Below are 24060 nucleotides of genomic sequence, written 5' to 3' on the forward strand. Positions count from 1 at the left end.
TCACACTCTCCGCATATGTACCAATGGAAGTCAATGGAAAGACAAGTGTAGTGTGACCGGCTCTTTATTGCAGGAACAACTACTTAAGCTTTTGCAAGTCACTCTTCCATTTTTTAGGTGTCGTTGCTGTAGCAGTTTGTTTTTTTTTCTGGGGTTTTTTGCTGTTGTTTCCATGGGTTTTTTTTTTAATAAGCGTGTTGAGCATTGCTATATGGCTTTCTGACATAAGTCAGTTCAATCTCATGCTGAGGATATTTAGGTAAAATTGTTTACCTCATTGCATGTTACTCTCTGAACTGAGCAATATAAGGATGAGTGTTAAAATTCCTTTCCTGCGTTCTCTGTGTCTGGTGCTTGCAGTGCTGACATGCAGTTGAATGTGCGATACTTGTCTGCTTTACATATTTAGGATTTCTTTCATTAACATTTTTCTTCTAATTGAGTGAATAAATAAACCTAAAACCATCGATGCTAAATTCAACAAAAACAACAACAACAACAACAACAAAAATCACTCTCTACCCTATGTGACCCCCCCCCCCCCCAACACATACAAACACACACACACATAAATTCAGAAAGGTATAATATATGCTCACTGTATATCCCCAATGTTAATTCATAAGCAATTGTTTTACTTTCATTTTTGCTTTTCCCAACAGACAAAAAAAGATCTGTGATCCTCAGACCAAATTAGATTGGACGAGTTTTGTTATTCTTGTCAACTCAACATTCCCATGCTACTGCCGAACAATGTTTCAAGACAGGTGCTAAATTTTATTTGGGCCTCTCCTTCCCAACAGAATTCTATTAAACGTCGCTGACGTAGAAGTGGACGCCATCTTTGTCGAGGGCAGAGCAGCGCTCCATTGAAGAAGAACACGCGCATTGCCGTTGCAGCAACTCAGTTCCTAACAGAAGAGGGTTGATGGTAGTTCGCTGTTGAAATTCGCCGACTGATATTTCATTACTGACTGTCGTCTACTGTCTACAGGATCAGGTAAGCTTTATTTAAAGAAGGAGATGAGGAAAAGGATTTGATGCGATTGATTTTTCGTCTTTCTTTTAAATTTGTCTGGCCAAAAAGTGGTTGACTTGAAGTCGCAGCGCATGCAATAGCACCAGTGTATGTTTTTTTTTTTTTTTTTTATCCGTAACCTTTTATTTAGCGTTTCCGTTTGAATTTAGGATTGATCCAATGTTTGTAGAATGTCAGATTGTTGGGACAATTTTGTGTGATTAATACGCATTTGAATCGTGTGTTGGATGCGGCACGATGTGGGCGGTTTCTGCGTTTCAGCACCCTGGACAGAGACTGCGTTTGCTCCACTGCGTTTCTGTCCTGAATTCACATCCAGTCCCTGCAGCTGAATTACCATTATACGTCTGGCAAAGTTTTGCACAGAGGCACCATCCAAATAATGATTGATTTTACCATATGTTTAAGAGACGCAGATAGGTTTTATAAAAGACTCTGTTGACGTTACAGCATCAGGCCATTGATCACTGAAATGACAGTCAATCTAACGCCTCGATGTTTTATTTTGCAGCAGCATTAAATAACCAGATCGGCTCTTGCTGCTTTGTCTGCAAAATTCATTTTTCGTCGCTGAATATATATATAGTTTTGATGGCATCGGGTGAGGATTTAACGAAAGTGATTGGCGATTGACAGTGGAGGAGGTCAATATGGCAAACTGCGACAGAGTGGTCGAGAATTAATGTACGTGTTGCAGAGAAACAGTGTGGGGAGAGTCAGAAGGGATGATACAGTGGTCAAACTTCTTTAATGAAACCGATCTATTCAGTGTCTACAGATGTTTATTCAGACCAAATCACCTCAACCTTGCCGTATGTGTGTGATGCAGCGGTAATTATCAGTGCGTGTCTTCCTGGTGCTAGACGATGGGCGGGGGCTTGATCAAAGACGAGTGGGGGCGGATGCTGGAGATACCCTCACTGACAATGATTCTTTGGGCTCACGTATAGCTAGGAATGGAAGTCATAAAATAATTGCAAGGTTCCTTGAACGATTCTTTTAATACTTTTGAGGAAGATATATATATATATATATATATATATATATATATATATATATATATAAAATAAATAAAAATAAAACACGTGTGTTGACGTCTGTTGCCAAATAATATGATCATTTCAGACTTTTACAGACTTTTTGGGGGCGGCGTAATGCAATTACAATAAGTAGCCTTAACTATTCAAACAACAACAAAAAATATTGTAACATATTACCTTCATTCATTCACGCATATATATATATATATATATATATATATATATATATATATATATATATATATATATATATATATATATCCCTGATTGCAACTGAACTCATAATGTAAAGCTACACGTTGTCGTATAAACAACCTGTCAGTAACTACACTAAAGTCTCAAGAGACTTAACTCCTAACACAGAAACATTTCTTTTGATTAATTGCAATGTCATACATAACGAAAGTTATAACATACTGTTGAGAAATATGTCCGACTGATTTATGAGTCACAAAGAACTCATAAGCGTCAGACGTGTCGCGTGTTATGGTGTTTATTCAACACAGTGCATTGTGTCATGGGCATGTAAGGATACTGCAAAAGAGCTCATTTTTTTCTGTCACGTGCTTTCATTTTGCACCTGCAAATGCTCTTACGCCACGGTGTTGTTTCTCCTCACGACTATTTTGGTCATCCTTCTTTTAGTAAATGCGCATGCTGTTACTGACGCATCTACGAGCATCATAAAATGATACTTTACTACAATGAGCGGAGCATTGGGTTTCGCTCGTTCCGGACTAAATTTATCTTGCGGCGGTTGTGAGAGACAGGTTGGCACGCTTCTGTTGTTGTTGATTCTGATGGTTTAATGCGGCTTATCATGACTTGACTGCAGAGCGCAGCCAGGGCTGCAGGGATGTTCCCCGAATAAGTGGTGACTCACGCGATACCAGACAGCGATTCATGATTCTTGAATCTTGATTAATCGATACCCATTGCTACTTCTCACATAAATATACATACTATTTGGACATTCCAAATAATATAACATTTAATGTTAGTACAATTTAAACTGTTATCCACATAAACAAACAAAAATATACACCTACCATTTACTTATGGGTTGTTACATGGGATATTTATCCAAAGTGATTGAGGGAAAAAAAGCAAATGCAAATTATAGGTTGAAGTTTACATGTATTGTCTGAATTGCACATGTTTTCAGATTCATGTTTTAATAAATGGCTGAGCTCAGTCAGAAGTGATTCACTTAAATCCTCCAAACCAATTAATATGACATCTGGCAATTGTTTCATCAAATCTTGACAATAAGACAGCAAAGTGCTTTATTATGGTCGCTCCAATGTCTTAATTTATCACTCTATCAAGGAAATGTTGTGAAAGAAAAAAAGAAAAACAAAACAAAGCTTCACCAGACTTCACCAAATTGCCAATGTTATTGTCAATAACATGTATAACTATCACCCTACAGTCCTTGATTTCATATTCCTAATTACATATCACCCTTTAACACACAATTGTTTTAGATTAAAGCAACAGCTGGGTAAAAAATTAGAACTGATTTGCAATTCCCCAAATTAAAAAGAGCAGCTGGTCTTGGGGGGCCACTGAACAGAATCTAGCAAACAATAACATGGGCTGAAGTACAAAATGACTACCAGATATCTCTGCGACAGTCCCGCACAAGTGCACTTGGTTGAACAATCACAGAATGAAAATATGGACAAATGCGTCAAGAGTGCATAAAAGACCAAAGAAAGCTATGGATGAAAAGAAGAGCAATGGGAAGGGGGGGGGGGGGGGGGGTTAATATAGAGAAGAAAAATAGGCAGATAAGGGACATCAGAAGAGGATGAGAGGAGAAAAGACAAGATACCCCGATGTATGATGCATAATGACTGCAGAAAGAAGCCCCCTCATGGCAAACATCTCAGCCTGTAAACTCTGCCCACACATGTGGGTTTCCCCTCCACCATCTGCAAATATCAATAATGCTGGAGGTTTCTGAGGGCGGAAAGAGAAGCATCATAAATCAGCTTAAGGACTGACGCTGTCCTCTCTCTGTGAACACAATTTTCAAGAGGTCACAGTGGTTAAAAAGTGCAGTCTTAAACTTACTGAATAAAAGTGCGATTGAGCAAACGATTAAGAGCTATCTGATGTAACTTACTGTACTTTAAATTTGCCACATAATACTGAAAGAATCTAGCAATGCAGTGTGTACTGCATTTGACATCTTGTGTATGAACATGCTCATATAAGCCTTTATATTTGTGGTTGTTATGATGTGGAAATAGTATGCCATCATGGGTCATGCAATCGTTTCAAATATGTCTGGATTAAAACAATAATACGTTTTGCATGATCAAAATGACTTTTCTTACCTGTGCCATTTGTCTTTGGTAGGCATCTTAATGTTTGTGCCTTATCAGGTGGACTTGGGAAATTTCATTTTATGCATTTGGCTGCTTTTGCAAGCTGTTAGTGTGAGCAATTTGGACAAATGTTATGGCATCTGTTCTGTTCATCATAGCTGCGGTCTGAAGCCATTTTTAGAACTAGCTCTTTTGGAGTAATGTGAGTCTAGGTAATGAAGTTCTCTACAGTGTGACGCATATATAAGATATATAGAGTATATAAAGGCACAGACAGATGAGATCATGCAGGTGATTCATTCTTTCTCAGTTTACATGCAAAGATTATAGGCAGTTTGATTCCATTCAAGTGGAATCACATTTCAGTATTAAGTAGCATGCTATAGTAAACACTGCTTGAAAATTCAGTATTAGCTTTTGCTTACTGTTTGCATATCTCTTTTCAGGATTATTTGACTGTTGACCCATGCTTGAGATGCCAAACAGTAATTTGATAATACACACTGGCTCATTTAAGTAATTCAATATGATGGAGAAAGACAAACTTGCTATAGTTAAAGTATTAACGCTTGTATTTTCTCTCTTTGCTTGTCCATCACTAATCATCATTCAGAAAAAATCCCTTTTTATTGTCTACTGTTTATATGAATGTAGCTGAGCTAAATGTAATGAAGCACTCTGTATAAGATATTTTGTGGCATTCGCGATTATACATATTCCAAAAGAATGCAAAATTAGACTATCTTGCAGTAAATATCAATTTTATAATTATTATTTTTTAAGTGTATTATTACTATTTGTTATTTTATTTTAGCACTTTTCATTATGCTCCAATTTAGGTACTTCTCAGTATGCTATTCATTATGTTCCAAAGAAGATTTAAAATTAACAGTGCCCTGCAAAATCAGCATTATAAAATACTTACAAATCCTTAAACCATGATACATTTACTTACATTTACATTTACATTTATTCATTAAGCAGACGCTTTTATCCAAAGCGACTTACAGATGAGGACAGTGGAAGCAATCAAAAACAACAAAAAGAGCAATGATATATAAGTGCTATAACAAGTCTCAGTTAGGTTAACACAGTACACGTAGCATTGGATTTTAAATAATATAATTACTTGAGATGCAAACGTGCATGGCATATTAAGACTTGTCAAATATATCACAGTTAAATTTTGTTCCCCGTTGGAATTTTATGAATTTACTTTGAGGATATGTATTACAAAATGTATGCTTAAACAAGAAACATAATTTACTAATGAGGTTACAAAAATAAATTAGATTAGTGTAAATGTGTGAATATGATCGTTATCTTACATTTATGTTCAAGGATGTGGAGATCTATAAAATAAATAGATTGAATCATAATCAATCTGATACTGGTGCTTTCAGAAAGAAATCTGAAAACGCATAATTGAATTTAATTGTTTATTTAATACAGTTTTATTTACTTTAGCTAAATGCACCTGTAGGAAATAAGAAAATAAATCTGTTAGCCATGTTTCTGTTGAGCAAATGCTTTTGGCTGCTTCCTGGATCCTGGGCTTCCTAATTGCTTTTTAATGTCTATTGTTTATTTCTCCACAAATATTTAACTCCTGCTGATGCTATCATTCAGGTGTAATTTTTTAGTACTTTCTTCATACCTCCCAGCCCTCCTGTCTGATCAAAACAACAAATCTCACAACCACCCAGTAATGAGATTTTCATATAAATTACTTTTGTTGGCACCCAATTCGTCTTTGATGCAATTGTCTGCTGTGTCTATTGTTGAAGGGGCATATTATGTAAATGCAATAAAAGAATTTTAGGACGTCCATCAAAAGAAACGATATTGTAATGAAATGGCAGTGGCAGTTAAAAACAGATCTTCTGCAGGTGGGATGAGGTTTAAATGTTGTTTTTAGTGGACATTTTTCTATAGAAAATAAAAAACAATAGCTGCACCCACTTTCACGGCACTCTTATTCCTCTGCCGCTCTCTGATCATTATATCTATGAAGTCACAATAAAAATGGGAAGGTCACACTCAAACAGACTGCATAGCCAGCCCTCCAATCCTTGCCCTGTCAAACTCATCACTTCATCACATCGCCAAGAACCTTGGAGCCAGATGGGAAGGCAAAAGGGACAGGGTGTCGGGTGGGGAACAGTGTCTGCTTTAATGGCCGTGTTGTTCATAAATCCATCCTGGGGCTTCCCCATGAGAGGGAATGTGACTCTGAGGTTTACAGGCAGCGAGGAGAGAGGGCTCTCTGCAGTAGGACCTGATGCCGTTGTTGCAGAGCTGAACACAAATGGTCTTGTGAAATGGACTCTGTCAAATCAATTCCACTGGCTGTTAGATCCCAACTAAATCACAAGACCCTTCAACCCAGTGTAAAAGGGGGATATAGATGAGGTTCTAAGGCTGCTGCAGTCATTGTAGTTTATGGAGCAGCAACATGAGTGCGTAGTGCAAAATCTACTAGAAAGAATACTCAGTATGCAGCCACATGCACAATATAATGAGTCATTTAGATCAGTACTAATGACCGTCACAGATCTCAAGCCTAATGATTTTCTGTTAGAGCGTACATGGTCTCTTCTTGTAGATTTTCTTTTTAGTTTTAATAATGCTTTTGTGGCATTTTTATTATAAATATATGTATTTTTTAATTTACCTTTAGTTGCTCTTGCTGTAAATATCCATATATATATTATAGTTATATTATAGTTATATTATTTCTATAATATATATATATTATTATTATTATTATTGTTGTGTTGGGTTCATTTTTGTAGCACTTTCCCTATGCTTATTGTTCCAAAGTAGACTTAAATTAACAGTAAATATCAATTTTGAAAATATCAGTAAATATTTATTTTTACTGAATATTCATTGCAGTAAATAGCCATTTAATTAATTTATTATTATTATTTTTTAATGGCACAATATATGTACTGTTCCAAAGCAGAATCTTGATATCTTTTTATATCTTAAAATATCTTTTTAAGGATTAGACAAAATAATAAATATTTTTTCAGTGTAGATAAGAAGGAAACCATGGGGAAGACTAACTCCTTGTATTATACTTTTCTATTTCTATATATTATACACATGATTTGTACAAGGAGTGTGAACAGTAAGAGATTATGAGACGTGTTAACAGCTCTGGGATCACTCCACACAATCCTCCACTCAGGAGGAGGAAGGGGACTGATGTTATTAATCACTTGTCATGAGAGGAGGGGGTGGTGGCGCTCAGGCCTGTTCTCATCTGGTTGTATTGCCTTGTGAATAGTAAGCCATTGCTATAGTTTACAGGTGTTCGACTTCATCTGTTACTTCATGGTTTTCAATCAAGGACAAAGCATGGCTGGAGACAAATAGAAGCATTAATGAATTTAGGGACCTCCCCAAATAATGCATCACCTGCTGCAGTTTACATTTGTTCATTTATTGTACAAAAAAAAAAAAAAACAAAAAAAAAAAAAAATATATATATATATATATATATATATATATATATATATATATATTGTGGGATATGGTTTGATGGTAATGTCAGATGTTTATCAATTTGCCAAGTTTAAAAGCTAGCAAAATGAGTAACATATGGCAAAAATCCAGATTTTGAGCAGGTTTCTCTTCCTCCTTTTTTCCGGCTTTGCATTGTTTAAATGGGATTCTCATAGGACTCTGATTTTGAGACATGTCAAGATTGATATCACGCTCTACGAGAGTCAATCTGTTGCAGCACACATAACACTGTAGAGGGGAAATACCATAACCCGATTTCAAAGGTAATCTCGTAAAACACATCTGTTTCGCCTGACTCAGAGATTTAGAGGTCAGGCATGATAAGTTCATTCCATTTCAGGGGATATAAGGTAGGTGAAGTTAGTGTTTAGCGAAGCATATTAGAAAAAAAAGCGAGAGCAACAACTGAGAGTGGTTAGTGATGTAGTATTTAAGCTTGAAGTTTTGGAGGACGACAGTTTTTGTGTGCTGCAGTAAAGGGAGAGGCTGCATGTTTGAAGAGAGGAAACAAAATGGCAGCCAGCTCAGAGACGGAGGATGAGTGAACACACACACACACACATACGCGCGCAAATACGCACACACACAGCTATTCTAAAAAGAACATGTGTTTGAACCATAGGGCTTCTCATTGTCTCGGTAAACAAACATACAGCTACATACAATTTCCAGTATTACACAATAACCTAATGTTCAAGTAATAGCTTTAGTAGCTTATGTTTACTGCTTTTATTCAGTATTGTAAAACTTTTATTCCAGAAGTCTTTAACAGGAGGAAAGTAATTGAGTCCAATTACTGTTTGATCTTACATTTTCTGCTACATCTTTATTGTCTCTCCCAATTATTATTTTAATGGCTAGACATCATAAAGTATATAAATATATTAATATTTTACTTTAAAAATTATAGAACCCGACTTTATTCACATCTTTTTTTTATAGTTTACCAGTATTCATTTTCTTGTTAACCCCTTGTTGATTTTAGTTAATATACATGTTTCATATTGTTCTCACCTGCCATAATTTAACAAGCAGAAAATAATCATCAAATAAGCAGAAATGAGAGCATTTTTAGATTTGCATTGTTTTTCTTCTTTATTTAATGACTGTTAGTGTACTGGAAAAAAATGACAGAAATAGTTACCGCTACCTAATGCATTATTAATAATACTGGCATATAAGCAACAGCTACAAATCATTTAAACCTGAAAGCAGAAGAGAAGTGCAAAATATAAGCTGATAATACAAATAATAATAAAACCCTAACCTTACCTAACCTACCTAACCTTACCTAACCTAACCTAACATTATGTTTGCTCAGTTAAAAAAATAAGAAGACGAAAGATATGGAGGAGGACGTAAATTAAAAGATTGTTTCCAGCAGTAAGGAACAGCTTGGAAGTAACCAAAGAAAGTACGTAAATTAGCAAAAAACATAAGGTTTCACTGATCTAGTTAAGACAGTTTTCCAACATTGTTTTGCTTTTCCACATGAAAAAAAGAGACAGCAAGGCACCGATTTGTACTGGCCCATTATTTCTTCTCTGGCCCAGTCTCTCAAACTGTGCTCAGCTTTTAGGTTATTTCAAGAATACTGCCACAAAGAATTCATTATGACATTCACTGACCTGACATTTTTTTGCACTCATCAGAATCTGAATAAGATCATTCATCAGAGGTTGAGCGAGGACATGCGAAAGACATTTTTATATTAGTGTGTTTCACTGGCACCAGCTAGGGCACCACGGCATGAAGTAACAAACCGCAAATTCATCACAAACATGTTTCTATAACCCTGAGAGAGCCTGCACGAGTACACAGCCTGGATGATGGGTCAATCAATTTTAGATTGGTGCTCCCTGATCTTTATTCAAAGCAGAAGATGACATTCATTTCACTGGTGGAGATTGAAGTGTAATATTGCAGCCTTTAGAGTCTCTGGAGTATTTCACTGTAAAAGGTCAGGCAGGCGTGTTCAATTTAATTGCATGAGTACAATTATGCAATTACAGTACAAGTATCACTCTTTAATACCTGCTTGGAATTCATTGGATAATTCACCGATAGTGTTGATAGTTGAGTTGGAAATTTGGTCAAAAAATATTAAACATGATAAATTAAGATATTACAGTCAAACCAAAAATTATTCAGACAGCAGATATACATTTTTCTATTTTTTATAAACTATAATTAATTTATGTAAGTGAGAATAGCAAAATAAAGTAAATTGTGACAGATTATACCCAAAAATTCTTCATACAGTGGACTACCAGTAAAATGGATCAAACCTGGCCATATTTTGCTTGAGTGTTATCTGACATGATCAAAATGAATATGCAAATTAATGTTTTTTTCTGAAACAGAATTTAGTGATGTTTCTGCTTAAAACATGAGTTAAGAACAAATGTTAAGACAAAATGTATTTATTTATTACAGACAATGTCTGGTCTTGTGTATGAGCAGGAGGGTTTTGTAAAATCTTTTTTAACTTTTAACTTTGAATAAGGATGGCATAATTGCTCACATGCTTGTGCAGTTTAACACACATTCCCAATTACTCAGTAAGCTGTTCTCTCTAGACCCCTTGAGATATCTTACTAGCTGTCAGGCCAGTCTTTTCAGGAATATATCTGTCAAACTCACAGTTTCCATGACAGTGCATGGACAAATTTCTCCTGGTACACCCAGAACCTCAGGGAAGAATTAAATCAGCTAAACACAGCAGCCACCAACTCTGCACTATTCGAAAGAGCATACGAGAATAGGCTATGGGCTCCTTAAAAGCAGACAATGTCCTACTGTCCATTTCATGACATTAGCCTGTGTGAAGTGACTTTATTAACTGTATAACTTCTAATGAATTTAACATCTGTGGCAGTTTCTCTGAGGAAGACAGAGTATTGGTTTTGTGTGGATATATTGTTTTTGTTAATTCTTAAAACTGGATGACACATTTCACTATGGAAGTGAGCTCCATGGTTAATGTTTTCCTTTTTTCTGTCTATGTCCAATTCTTTCAGCTTCCCCCAGACTTCCAATAAGACCCACTCTTCCCAGTTGGAGACCAGCTCCACCGAACACACCCAACAGCCATGGCAGACGATGCGGATATGCGCAATGAGCTCTCAGACATGCAGCAACGTGCAGACCAGCTGGGCGATGAGGTGAGGTCATTCACTTCCTCTCTTTATGCTACACTGCCATGAACAACAACCTTCAAACTTTAACTGATTGTAAAAAAAGACTCAAAAGAAATGCAGTGCCAACTAAGGAACCAAAATGGAGCTTTGTGCAGCACTGATGTGTTTCTGACCATTAAACCAAGTGATAATGAGGAATATATGTACGTATTTTACAGTAATGTAAATTTCAAAGGTGTTTAAAGATGCATTCAACAAGAAAGAAATGCATAGTATTTTTAAAAAAAGTTTAAGATCATGTACACTAACATGAGATGAAGACTCATTAAAAGAGTAGCCACAACAGCAGCCTAATAAAAACTGATTTATTTCACATGGAGCAGGTCCAAAAGTTCCACACAGAAGTAACACAGGAGATCGCTAGTAAACTTAGCACAACACCTAACATAAACAATAACCGGCAAGGAACAGAGGGAAACTGAGGTCTTAAATACAAAGGGAACATAATCAAATAGATCTGAAACGTGTGTGGCTATTAGTAACTATAGGAAAAAACTAACAATAGGGAATAGAAAACTAAATCGAAACAGAATGTGACATCTCTCCTCATGTTGACCAGCTGAATGCTACTTTTATTTCTGTAACTTCCTGTTATTGAACATTTTTATTGAGTTATTAATAATTGTATGAATACCATGAAAAAATTATTAGATATTTTATTATTTGTCATTATTATTCATAATAGTCATAAACAAGAATGTAAAAAAATAAATATTTTATTATTTTATTTGCTAAGACATATGTTTAGTTGAGGCAGATATTAAATTGAATTTGTTATTATCCAGGTCGCTAACAAAAGTTAATTATTTCAAATTTTTATGCTCTGTTGATTGAAGATTGGATAAATTGGTGTAATTTATGCTACAGATTTATTTATTTGTACACAGCCTGTTCTGTGGGCTGTAACTGCGAGAGTCCATAATGGAATGTGTGTGTGTGTGTGTGTGTGTGTGTAGGGAGGCTTCACCTGTACTCTGCATTACATAACGCTGCAGCATTTGCTCTGTGTGTGTGTGTGTGTGTGTAAGAGCTGGGGGTGCTGCCTGTGTGTTTGCAGTCTGATGGAGCTCCTCACTGCCACCCCACGCAATGATTATCACAGCTGAGCAGAATATTAAAACACAAACAGGACACCCAACACTGCAAAAATGTCCTCCGGCCTTCTGATCCACAGAGATATGAATTCATAATATCCAGACACTCAGTCCATGGTATTTGTATGAAAAATGCTGTAGATTTACTTATCTAAATGGCATAATGTTTAAATATGTTTGGTGTTTATAATGTTTAGTTAGAAGGAAATTATTCAACTCCAAATGTTTTTGAGGAGCATTTATTTTGACATTTGACATCAGTGAGAGACAGAAAGAGAAGGTGGTCATAATGGTGGATGGCCTGGGATTCGAATGGAGAAGTGAATAATTATCTCATTCAGACGGATACATTTTTTTTTTTTAATTGTGCAATTGAAAGTTCAGTAATTGAGCAATGCATTTTTTTGTAGAGGGTTAAATGTTTTGGTTTGTTAGTGCTGTAAAGAACATCCATTGATTATTTATCTGTTATAGTGTGTGTTAAAAATCCTCCTACACACTTCAGCTTGTGGAGGTATTTATCTCTGTCAGTTCCTAATGAATTCTGGTTTTAACATCTTTCCTCCCCCCCCCCCCCCCCCCCCCCACAGTCACTGGAGAGCACCCGGCGTATGCTGCAGCTTGTGGAAGAGGTAAAGAGACATTTTATCATAGTTTTATTAAAATTATTTCTCACTGTATGCATATGTTCTTTCTTTCTGATCACAAATGTTTAATGTATGATCTGTATTAGGATATTTTTTTAAAGAAATAAACACTTTTATTTAGCAAGGATGCAATAAATTGATCAAATTTGACAGTATAGACTACGTGACACTGAAGACTGGAATAATGGCTGCTAAAAATTCAGCTTGGCCATCACAAAAATAAATTATATTATAAAATATATTAAAATAGAAACCATTATTTTACCATTATAATAATTGACAGTATTACAGTTTTTATCAGACAAATGCAGCATAAAAGTAAAAAAGTACATTTGCACACACACACACACACACACACACACATACATATATATCTTTGGTCAAACTGGAAAAAAATGAAATAAATAATAGATCAGTCAACAGATCAATGCATGGATGTCAAGGGTCCTTTTTTTGTAAATTATTATTATTATTTCTTTTTTGCAAATATCTTAGATCAGTGTATTTTGATCTTGAGAGCTTTAGTCTGCAGACAGAGCTGGGCACAAGCTGGACTTGGCTAATCTAGGCTCGATGGGTTGAGGGTGTTAAAGAGAGAAAGAGACGAGATGTGAGCATATCGGAGGGGAAGAACTGTGATAAAGTCTCTGCAGCATTTCTCAAGGTCATATAATCACAGCCCATATCTCTGCAAAGACCTCCTCCCCATGTCCACTACTGATAAATCGACTCTGAGTTGACAAATAGAAAAGTTGCCTGAAGACTCTGAATCTGACAGACTGTTAGACAGAACAAATATTGTGAGGGAGTGTGCACATAGATCAAGATTAGTTTGTCACCGCTGTCACAGTCGATCTAATTATGTTAGCCCATACCAGCCTTTTCATGTTTTAGTTAGACTAACTTATAGACTATCAGCAGTATTCCTGAATTACGCCTAAACTGAGGTAAATCACAGTCATTATTTATACCAGTAGAAGCATTGAGTTTGTTCCAGGCATTTACTGCTGCGTGGAAATTTAGCGGTTTATGGCACAAACAAATTAATCCCCAAGGATCCATTTAGGGCACATTTTGATCCCATCCAATATGAGGGGGGTGCTAGCTCATGTCCTGCTGATTTATGCACTACTGAGCCTTACGATTATCCCATATCGATATCCCTTTCCCCTCAAAGCGCTGAAGCTGCACTTTCTGAAATATGTCACAGCTGCCTGTTATTTTCCGAACTCAAGGAAAAACAGAACAGCAAATTTAACTTGCTGATCATTAGGTTCACGGAAAAGTCACATTTTGTAAATGGGGGATGAGATCTAGGATAGTAGTAGTAGTAGTACTGGTAACACGTACCAGTGAAATTAGCCATCAACCTGTCGATACAATATGACAAGGGGGTAGACATGACAGGAAGACAGGGAATTCCTATGACAGTGACCAAATTAAAAATGGACATTGGTTGCGTTTTTCATTGAAGACTAGAACAGTGGGAGCTGATTTATAACGCAGACCTTTTCAGGGTGCTATAAACATGTCATGGATGACATCTATTGCAAAATATGAATTGGAATCTCTGAGGACATCTGTACTGGCACATCAAATAGTGTATAAAATCTGTCCTCAGTATAAGATGAATGAAATTGCGTTGCTTTTTCTGTGCAACACCTTCAATGAGATCACATTGTATTTGTTGCATTGCCTAAAGCCACCTTTCCACTGTCTCTGAAAAAATGACAAGTGATAGACCGGAGGTCACTAATTTCCAATGGAGAGTAGTGCGGGAACTGCATTCCAATCATACGTGTATGTGGAAAATTCACATCCGATTTGAGCTTCGGAAGCATTAATATATAAGAACTTCTGCGGTTAAACCGTATGCGACCATCCGACTGGATGTGATATATTCTAATCAAAACTATGAGCACGAGGTCAGAATTATGGATATTTTTTTAAACTTTAACGTTATTCTTTAAACACTATTTCTGTAAAATGGAGCTTTAGAATAATTATGGCAGAAATAATTATTTTATAATTATTAAATCATTATGTACATTGATTGGCTCTATAAAACTGTAAAGAACATCCATTGATTATTTATCTATTATAGTGTGTGTTAAAAAAAACTGTAATTATATTCCGGCATTAATTATATTTAATCAAATGTTGAGAAATGTTCAAACATTATGCAATTTGAAATGTCACCAGTACAGCCTAAACTGACAAAGTCTCTCTGAATGCCTCTGGAATGAGCCTTGTATTGTGTGTGCTGAATCTCACCTCTTTTTCTTTGTCCTTCTTTACTCTCCACTTTATTTTCCATCTGTTTCACCCTCTTTTCCACGCGTCTTCTCCATGGCTCTCGATGCATAGAGTAAAGATGCTGGTATCAGGACTTTGGTTATGCTGGATGAGCAGGGAGGTAAGTGTGGATGTATTTTAGATGACAATTTCCATTCATTCTTTGCACATAAAATTGCATAATATTGTATACGCTTAGCTTTTCATATACAATTAAAATGTTTTTAAATAAATTTGTATTTTGAAACTTGATTTGTCATCATAATAAGCAACTATAAATTGATTTTTAGTTGTATCTCTGGTTTTCTTTATCTCTGCTTTCAGTTGATTCCACTGATTAATGCCTAAAGCAATTAAAATCATTTTATGCAATGTAATTTTGATTTCCTTTGTAATTTTGCCGTTTCTGAAGTAACTCTAAATCCTTCACCTTTTTGCTAACACGTTTCCTCTTTCATTTAATATTTTTTCAGTATACTGTACTACCAAAGAAACAGGACTGGCCACTGCAACTGTCCAAATAATGTTTGCATTGAAAACAAATTTACTGTTCAGTTTAAAATATAGTTGCCTTCACATTAGTTTTTTAGGCCAGCAACTTGTAAAGCAACGATCGATTTAGCTGGTAATGACAAATGACACTCTTTCCCATAAACTGCACTAATACTCTTTTGTATAATCCCTGGCACAGTTCTAATACGATTCAAAATAGTTATTACAGTACCTACTTTAACAGTGTCATTTCAAATTGACGAGGCTCTACACAGCTTGCCCCCACGTTACCTTGTTTGGCTTAGTTTTATTTAAAAAAAATGACATTATTGGCCTTGCGTTATGTAATAGCTTCTCAGAAGCCCTCTGATTGGCTCCTGCATGTGAGCCAGTTATTAGTCTTTTCATAAAGGGACTAAAATCTCAATCCTTCATCCCCTCAATTAAACCAAACTCTCAGCCCAGAGGTGACACTAAGCTAGGTTGTTATCAAGGAATGAGGTATGTCAAAAGTTCAATTTCTTGTTTTAAACGAGAATTTATAGAATTTTGACACAAGGAAATGAAACGTCTTTAGGTTAATTTGCTTTGCCTAAATGAAAGTGCCTTTAAAAGCCAGGGATTAAACAAAATTAACTGATGTGGTTGGCTTGTTTCCTCCTGAACCATTCCCAGTTTGCCTCTCTCTTCCCTGTGATCGATACCTTCACTAAACCTCTTAACAACATCGAACACACCCCGTCTGCATGACAAACACGCCAGACTGCATCACCACAGGTCACCAGCGCCTCAGCCATATCATCCCCTAACCAAACAGAGACAAACAAACCATAAGCTGCACCCTCCTCCACTCAACCAAAGAGAGAAGGAGGCTGTTGGCTTCCAGCAAATGAGTCACAGCATTGAGATTAGGGCACTGTTTTATTCTGTCCCAAGGTCTAATTAAAAAGACACTGTCGCTCTCGTGCAGTGGTGCTTATGGGAGAATCTGTCTGCTATTGGTGGCCGGGGTCAAATTCAAGCTAGAACTGCCTGTGTCCACTGTGACTTCATCCGCTTGATCAAGTGTTCCAAGTATAACATGTGAAAGTCAACCCATCTTCAACCCATTTTACTTCCAAAATGTGATGTATTTTGAGTGACAAAGGATAGTAATGAGGAAGAATACAGGGCAAGCCTAGTTTTTATTTATTGGGAATTGGAAAATTATTACTTTTTAAATTAAAGATTAAAAGGACATGGACAGATGAATAGGTTCACAGTGAGACCAGAAAAAGCATTAAGTAAATAGAGTCCTTTTTGATTTTATGTTCGCTATTATGCATCTGTAAATAAATAAAGGATGAAGTCTTGCTATTGTAACTCTTTCCTAACTCTGTTTTGCATATGTAGGTTCATTCTAATGCATGCATCCCCTCTAGATGCATTGAACAAATTCGCATTCCAGTTCAGCAGTGCTCATTTCTCATATATTCTTGTAAAACAAGAGCCAGAAAATTCATTCCACTGCTGTCATCCCTTTGTCCTGACCAGAACAACTCGATCGTGTTGAAGATGGCATGAACCATATCAACCAAGACATGAAGGAGGCCGAGAAAAATTTAAAAGATTTAGGGAAATGCTGTGGCCTTTTCATATGTCCGTGTAACAAGTAGGTACTGACCATGTGTTGGAAGGGTCTTACGTATGTGGTGGCGTCCGTTTTTTTTTTCTCCCCCTTTTTTGAGTTTCCTTTTGTCACAGTGACTGTCTGAAGTTTTGTCTTCTCTTCTTTGTCCTCTCTTTCCTCTTTCTTTCCTCCCTCCTTTATTTTCCTGATACCTGCTCTCGTTCTGTGGGGGATAAATTACTTGTTGTTTAATCAGAGCAACTGGAACGCATCGAGGAGGGAATGGACCAAATCAATAAGGACATGAAGGATGCAGAAAAGAATTTGAACGATCTAGGAAAATTCTGTGGTCTTTGTTCCTGTCCATGTAACAAGTAGGTGCTGCTTGCCTGCCTGCCTGCCTGCCTGCCTAAAAATAAATCATACTGAGAGGCCTGTAGCCCTATAGTCAGGCGTGCCCACGGTGGCTTGCCAAGTTCACTACCCATGATCCTAAGCACAGACCATGAGCATGAGGCATGGTCGCATTTGCTCACAGAAGTACAACAGCCCAACTGCCTTTGCTCTGGGTCCTTTAAGAAAGTTTGTCAATTAAATGTATGAACATAAGGCATGCTGCATAACCCAAGCCACCATTCTTTTAAAACCAATGTATCAATGAACACTAAACCAAACCACTAATACTGCATGGATGTGCCAAAGTTGAGGTAAGTCACTAAATGTAGTCCAATACAAATTAACTGAAATAAAAGTAAATTATAACATAATTTAATTATTATATATTTATTTGATAAATTATTATTCCTATCCAGTTAATCTCTAAATTATTAAACATAGCACATAAGCGCAGCACTCGTCATTTGCAGAAAAACACGATTATAAACAAACAGTCTGACTGCGTTAGTTATGATAAAACAAAGTCTGAGCTATGCCAATTTTATAACTAATTTAATTAATAAATGGCGTTTTGAAGTTCATTAATGTGGTGTGACATCGCTGTGAATGCCTAAGAAAGAGCAAACCGATGCTAATTATTATAGGACTAATTATAGGATGAAATGCGTAATTGAACATGAAATGATATATTAAAAGACAGTAAAACTTACTGAAATGTATCATCTGTTGTGTAAAAATAAAGCAGCACGTAAACACCATGCATGTGATGACGTTGCATTAGCTCAGGAAAACCATTAAAATAATAACAAGAGTATCATGTTGCTAAAATTTTTGTTAAATATATACACTCTTAAAATGCTTTATAATTTATCTGTGTTTAATGTATAGGCTAAATTTCCTAATTGTGTCAAAACTTTTTTGTAACAGAGGTCTTTATTCATGACAGCCTCCATTTAAATTATTATAACGTTAAATTGTCAACAATTTGGAATAGAAACATAATTATATTATTATAAAGCACTTCTCTTTCCTTCATAATATGTTTCTTGGTCAATCATCTCAGAATGATAGAGCAACTCTCTCACACACACAAGATCAAAATAGCCTATAACAGCATCTGCTAGGTTTTTTTTTTTTTTCAACTTTGAAAGCACATCCATCAATGCTACCTGTATGACTGCAATAGCATGTCCCTGAATGCCAAATGCATGCTCATGCATCTCTAGTTAATTACTGTTATTTGTTAAAGAATAATGATGCATAGTAACAATGCTGATGACAACTCCTACTGCAAGTCATTCAGATGATCTAATACTTTCAAGCCTGTCTCATTCATGTTGACAGGGATAGTTTTGGCAAAGAACAGGACATGCAGTCCAGTCTATAGCCGCAGTACAGTGGAGAAAGCCAATATGTTTGCTGGTTCCCCAAGGGGAACAGACGAGATCTAGGTCAGACTGAGAAAGATAAAGATCAGATATTAATTTTTCTTATTTTTTTATGTGACAGCCTGTCATAAAATCCCAGATTGATGCAGAGGCGCAAATATACCCATGCGCTTAGGGAGATTGAATTTTGGGTCAGCCAGTGGTTCACATTTAACTTAGTTCACATTTATAACAAGATTAAAGTAACTCTTTAAACATAAAGTTAAAAATTTTATTATTTTAAAATCAAATGTAATTTTTAGGAGATTATTTAATAGTTGAAAGAAAAGGGAAAGTTATTTATTCTAGGTTCTAACTATCAATATTTTAGGCATTGTTTGCCAGTTTGAGTATTAACTGCGCTTTCACATTAGATAAAGCTCAACATGCTGTTTAGAGAGAGAATGGTGAGAAGGCAGCCGGGGGAATTGTAGCTTTAGTCCATCTCTATAAATAATACTGCAGTGGGAGGCTTGGCCATCTCTCTTAAGATGAATCAAGAAATATTAGAACTAAAATCTATATCAGCAACCCACTGCCAGAACAACAGATGAAAAATGATGCAAAAATCATCCGTGTTTAGAATTTATAAATTAGCTTTGTGATTTTCTTGACACAATTAGAATAATTCAAAGCTGTCATATGAATCTTTATCATCATTGTTAAAACAACTAGATAACATTCAGACCAGCCTACAATGTAGAAGTGCAATAAGAGTCCATATTTACTCAATTTTGTCAGACAACAGAAATGATTTCCATAAAATATATTGGAGATTGTTAGATGTACATTATATGTAAATAAATACTGCAGCAATGCATAGTCCAGATCCAGCTATTGCAGTTGTGTAGAAAAAGAAGTGACAGTCTATTGACAGACTATTAAATAAGATAGTTTGCAGTGGCAATTACAATATTGCTTTCAATCTTGCATTTGATTACTGTTAGTCTGTACCTCACCTCAGGACTACGAATGATCAGTATATTCCACTGCCATGTCTACAACAATAAATAGTAATAATCTATAGGTTGTTGTCATATTTGATAAGAATTGCTTTGTAAAAGAGGCTATAATTACCAATAATTGAAAGTTTTATTCATTTGTGGTTCTGGGTTAATGATCTCATAGCACTGCTGATCTGTCATTGCCTTTCCTATGAAATAATAATAATTTGAACTCATATCTAAGAGTCAGAAACAACAAGGTGAGCAGTGGCCATTGAAAGTGCAAGATAGGATGCGGTTCTCTTTCTCCAGTTTTTTATTTAATTTTTATTTACACTTGTCTCCACTAATGTGGCAGTCCTGTTACTCTGTGTTGTCTGTCACCAAGGCCTGTGCTCTTTGTTATTTGTCATAATTTGAGAAGGGTCCCATTTTTCTATGTTTGGAAATGGCTGTCCACCTTTATTTACTGTTCATCCCCCATTTTCAGAAAGGTATGTGTCTCAGCATATGTATATGTATGTTATATGTCCACAAGATATAGCATCACAAATTACAAAAGCCCCTTGAGAATGGACCCATCCCTGTTATGCTTGCCTGGTAATCCATGTTTGTTGTTGATCTGTGAACACTACTGCTGATATGGAAGTGTTTACCCTAGTGCTCATGCTTCCCCCGACTCTGTGCAGAATGAAGAGCGGAGCCAGCAAGGCCTGGGGAAACAACCAGGATGGAGTGGTTGCAAGCCAGCCCGCCCGCGTCGTGGATGAGCGTGAACAGATGGCCATCAGCGGAGGCTTCATCCGCAGGTGAGAAGCCCCGGATTCCAGGACGCTTTGTCCAGAGGGTTAGCTGGATATGATAGAGGTCTGATTGTGCAGCTAAAAGGTTAAATAAATGTGGTTGCAACAACTGTGTACACACAAATAAAAGGCTTAAGAGGTCAAATGTATAGAAAGCCCATGTGTATCCAGTCAGATTTGAAAAATGATTGGCGTTTGTGGATTTAAATTGACGTTTTGCTGTGCTTGTGGGTGCAGGGTAACAGATGACGCCAGGGAAAATGAGATGGATGAGAACTTAGAACAGGTTGGAGGCATAATTGGTAACCTGCGCCACATGGCCCTTGATATGGGCAATGAGATTGACACCCAGAACCGCCAGATCGACAGGATCATGGACAAGGTATGGACTGGCTCCAGATTCACTTGTTAGATTTTCTACTGATAGAACACACCATCCTAAATCCGTTAGCACTTTATTTTACAGTCCTGTTCCTCATGTACATACTATGTACTTATTATAGTAATTACAATAACTATGTAATAACTAGGTACTAACCCTGAACCTACCCCTAAACCTAACCCTACCCCATGTAATTACCTTGTATTACAAGAACTTTCTTAGATAAATACACTGTAAGTACACTATAAGTACATGTTAGTACACGTACTGTAAAATAAAGTGCAACCCTAAATCCTATAAAAAGTGCTGTTTTAAAAGTCAGTTCAACAAATTGAGTTGACATGAATATTTGTTTGCAGCCCATTTGAATTCCATAACATAAGTAATTGGAAATGACTATATTACTTTTTATTAATACTACTATTTTATTATATTATGTTATATATAATTATACATATATTGTATATTATATATATATAAACATATGGATTATTATTTTTATTAAAAAGACATCATGTACCAATGACAAGAATGAATGGAACGGGCAGTTTTGATTTAATGTTGATTAACAATTAACAACATTAACAATTGCCAATAACTAAACATAAATTACAAACATGTACCAAAGTTAAGAATGTTCATTTAATTAAATGGCTATTTTGATTTTATGATGACTTTAAAAATGAAACTATATATTTAGTTGAGATACTATTAAAGTTTTTGTTAATATTTGAATTAGATTTTATGGATTTTCTGCTTTCATATATTTCTAGCTACATAACTCTAACTATTAATAACAGACTGTATTACAATTGTATATAATAGCTTAATTTTAATGAATACATCATTGCTAATAAAGCGCCATTGGAACTATTTCAGGCTGATTCCAACAAGACCAGGATTGATGAAGCCAACCAGAGGGCCACAAAGATGCTCGGGACTGGCTAAGCCTCTGGTCTGCCTGCTTTTACCATCAGTGCAGTTTGTCAAAAGGCAATGCGCTTATCATGGTATTTACCTTCTAGGTTTGCACACATGCACATATCACCCGGCCCTCATTGTAAATGTCGTCCTATGTGTCGTCTGTCAGCTTTTTCAATGATTGTCCTCGTAAAATGATTTCTTATACTCTGTATCATTCTTTCCAAAGGTTGTATATAGTGCTGAGTTGATGGCTCTTGCTCACTTGTGAAGTTTTTATTCTCTTTATTGCCTGTATACATGGATATGTATGTATATATACATATAGCCTATGACATTTTTGCTGGAGGAACTATATAGGAATGCTATACAAGCTGTCTTTCGTTTTCAGTATATCTCAGTATCGTCTCCTTATTTTGACAATGAAGAATGGGAAAAAAATGATACAAATGCAAATGATATTAATACAACAAGCACTTACAATCAATACCATTGGTTCATATCCTTCATCACAACCATGATCAGTTACTGTTTAGACAATGTGCAACTAGATTCTGTAGCTGTAATCGTAAAAACATTGCATTCCAAGTGATGTGAATTGTGCGTTTTGCATGCCAAATGGTAGATCTTAGCGTCTTATAAATAAAATTTGTTTTAAAAAGATGACAAAAAAAAATTTCATTGCAGTAGCAAATTGACAAAAGCATGCTCAGTATTAGGACAAAGTGGAACGTTCCATATTACTGCAAGTTTGCAATAGTGCCACCATTTCAGTCGATATATATTTACAGACTGTGACCTTTGTTGTAAAATAATGCAAAAATGACTTAAAGGAAATGTGATGGCAACGAAACAAGGCTGGTGTGGCGGTCCTGCAAAAATGACTTGTTTTCTAAAATGAATATGCAGTTTGGTGTAGAACACGATGTTCTGAAAGCTGGGGACTGGTTGTTTACTGTATCATAGGTTTTGGATGCTCTGAAAAAAATAAATAAATCATTTGCAATGTAAAGCAAAGATGCATATTTCTGAGAGACCTTACTTTTATAAGAAGATGTATCCTGTTAGTTTACTTTCCCCGTGTTGTTTGTTATTGGTAAAAAACTCTAATAATCCATAACAAAAAAAAAAAGTTTGTTTTGTTTGTTTTTTTGTTGCTTCTGTACTTAGAGCTATGCACACCAAATCACTAAGATGTTGAATAGTTATTATAAGAAGTCAAATAAATACCTTACCTGAATGACACATAGGTTAAACTGTGAGATTGATGTCCTCAACGCATGTAATATTAAAACTCCCTCTGTATCCTGTCAGTCTGTGAAGTGGTTGACATTTTGTAGCTAGCTGAATTGATTAAAAGTAATAAACCCCAAATAATTGTGGGTTTTCGTTATTGTCTCAAGCAAAACATTTCACTGCTGGTTATATAAGCTCTGTATAATTTTGTATGTGGCGAATAAAAATCTTGAATCTTGAAAAACCTCATTGTCACTTGACAGACCTGCTTCGTGGGAAAAGAGCAGGAGAGCTGAATGAGTCAAACCTGAATCATAATATATGTTTTGCTAAGTCTAGTACAAAGCTAGCAGACGCTTTTATCCAAAGCATACAATTAGAAGTCAGTATGTGCTCCCTGGGAATGAAACTATGTGGTGTTGACATTTCATATATTAGTCATTATGAGTATTATGTATTTCTGATGAGTCAAAAATGGCACTGAGTGATATGAGACATCATCATTGAGTATATTTAGACAGGGTCCCTTAAAAGGAATATTTCACCCAAAAATAAAAACTTGTTAAATATCTTCTCAATGTGAGGCCTTCCAACACATAGATGAGTTTCTTCAAAACAGCAGATAAATGCTCAATAATTGTGCAATAAAGTGATCCACAATCATT

The 24060-nt window shown here is 35.9% G+C and overlaps 1 protein-coding gene across 1 annotated transcript; it reads left to right on the forward strand.

Moving 5' to 3' along the window:
• The first annotated feature begins 831 nt into the window (after positions 1 to 831).
• On the forward strand, positions 832 to 23536 carry LOC127938690 (synaptosomal-associated protein 25-A-like). The gene is made up of 8 exons (XM_052535499.1): positions 832 to 1000; positions 10970 to 11113; positions 12834 to 12875; positions 15258 to 15306; positions 17543 to 17660; positions 20743 to 20862; positions 21094 to 21238; positions 22118 to 23536. Exons 2-8 carry the CDS (start codon positions 11042 to 11044, stop codon positions 22184 to 22186), a joined length of 615 nt encoding a protein of 204 aa, XP_052391459.1. The 5' UTR covers positions 832 to 1000; positions 10970 to 11041; the 3' UTR covers positions 22187 to 23536.
• The last annotated feature ends 524 nt before the right edge of the window (positions 23537 to 24060 follow it).

This window comes from Carassius gibelio, chromosome A20 (genome assembly GCF_023724105.1).
Source record: "Carassius gibelio isolate Cgi1373 ecotype wild population from Czech Republic chromosome A20, carGib1.2-hapl.c, whole genome shotgun sequence".
In the NCBI taxonomy this organism is placed as follows: Eukaryota; Metazoa; Chordata; class Actinopteri; order Cypriniformes; family Cyprinidae; genus Carassius; species Carassius gibelio.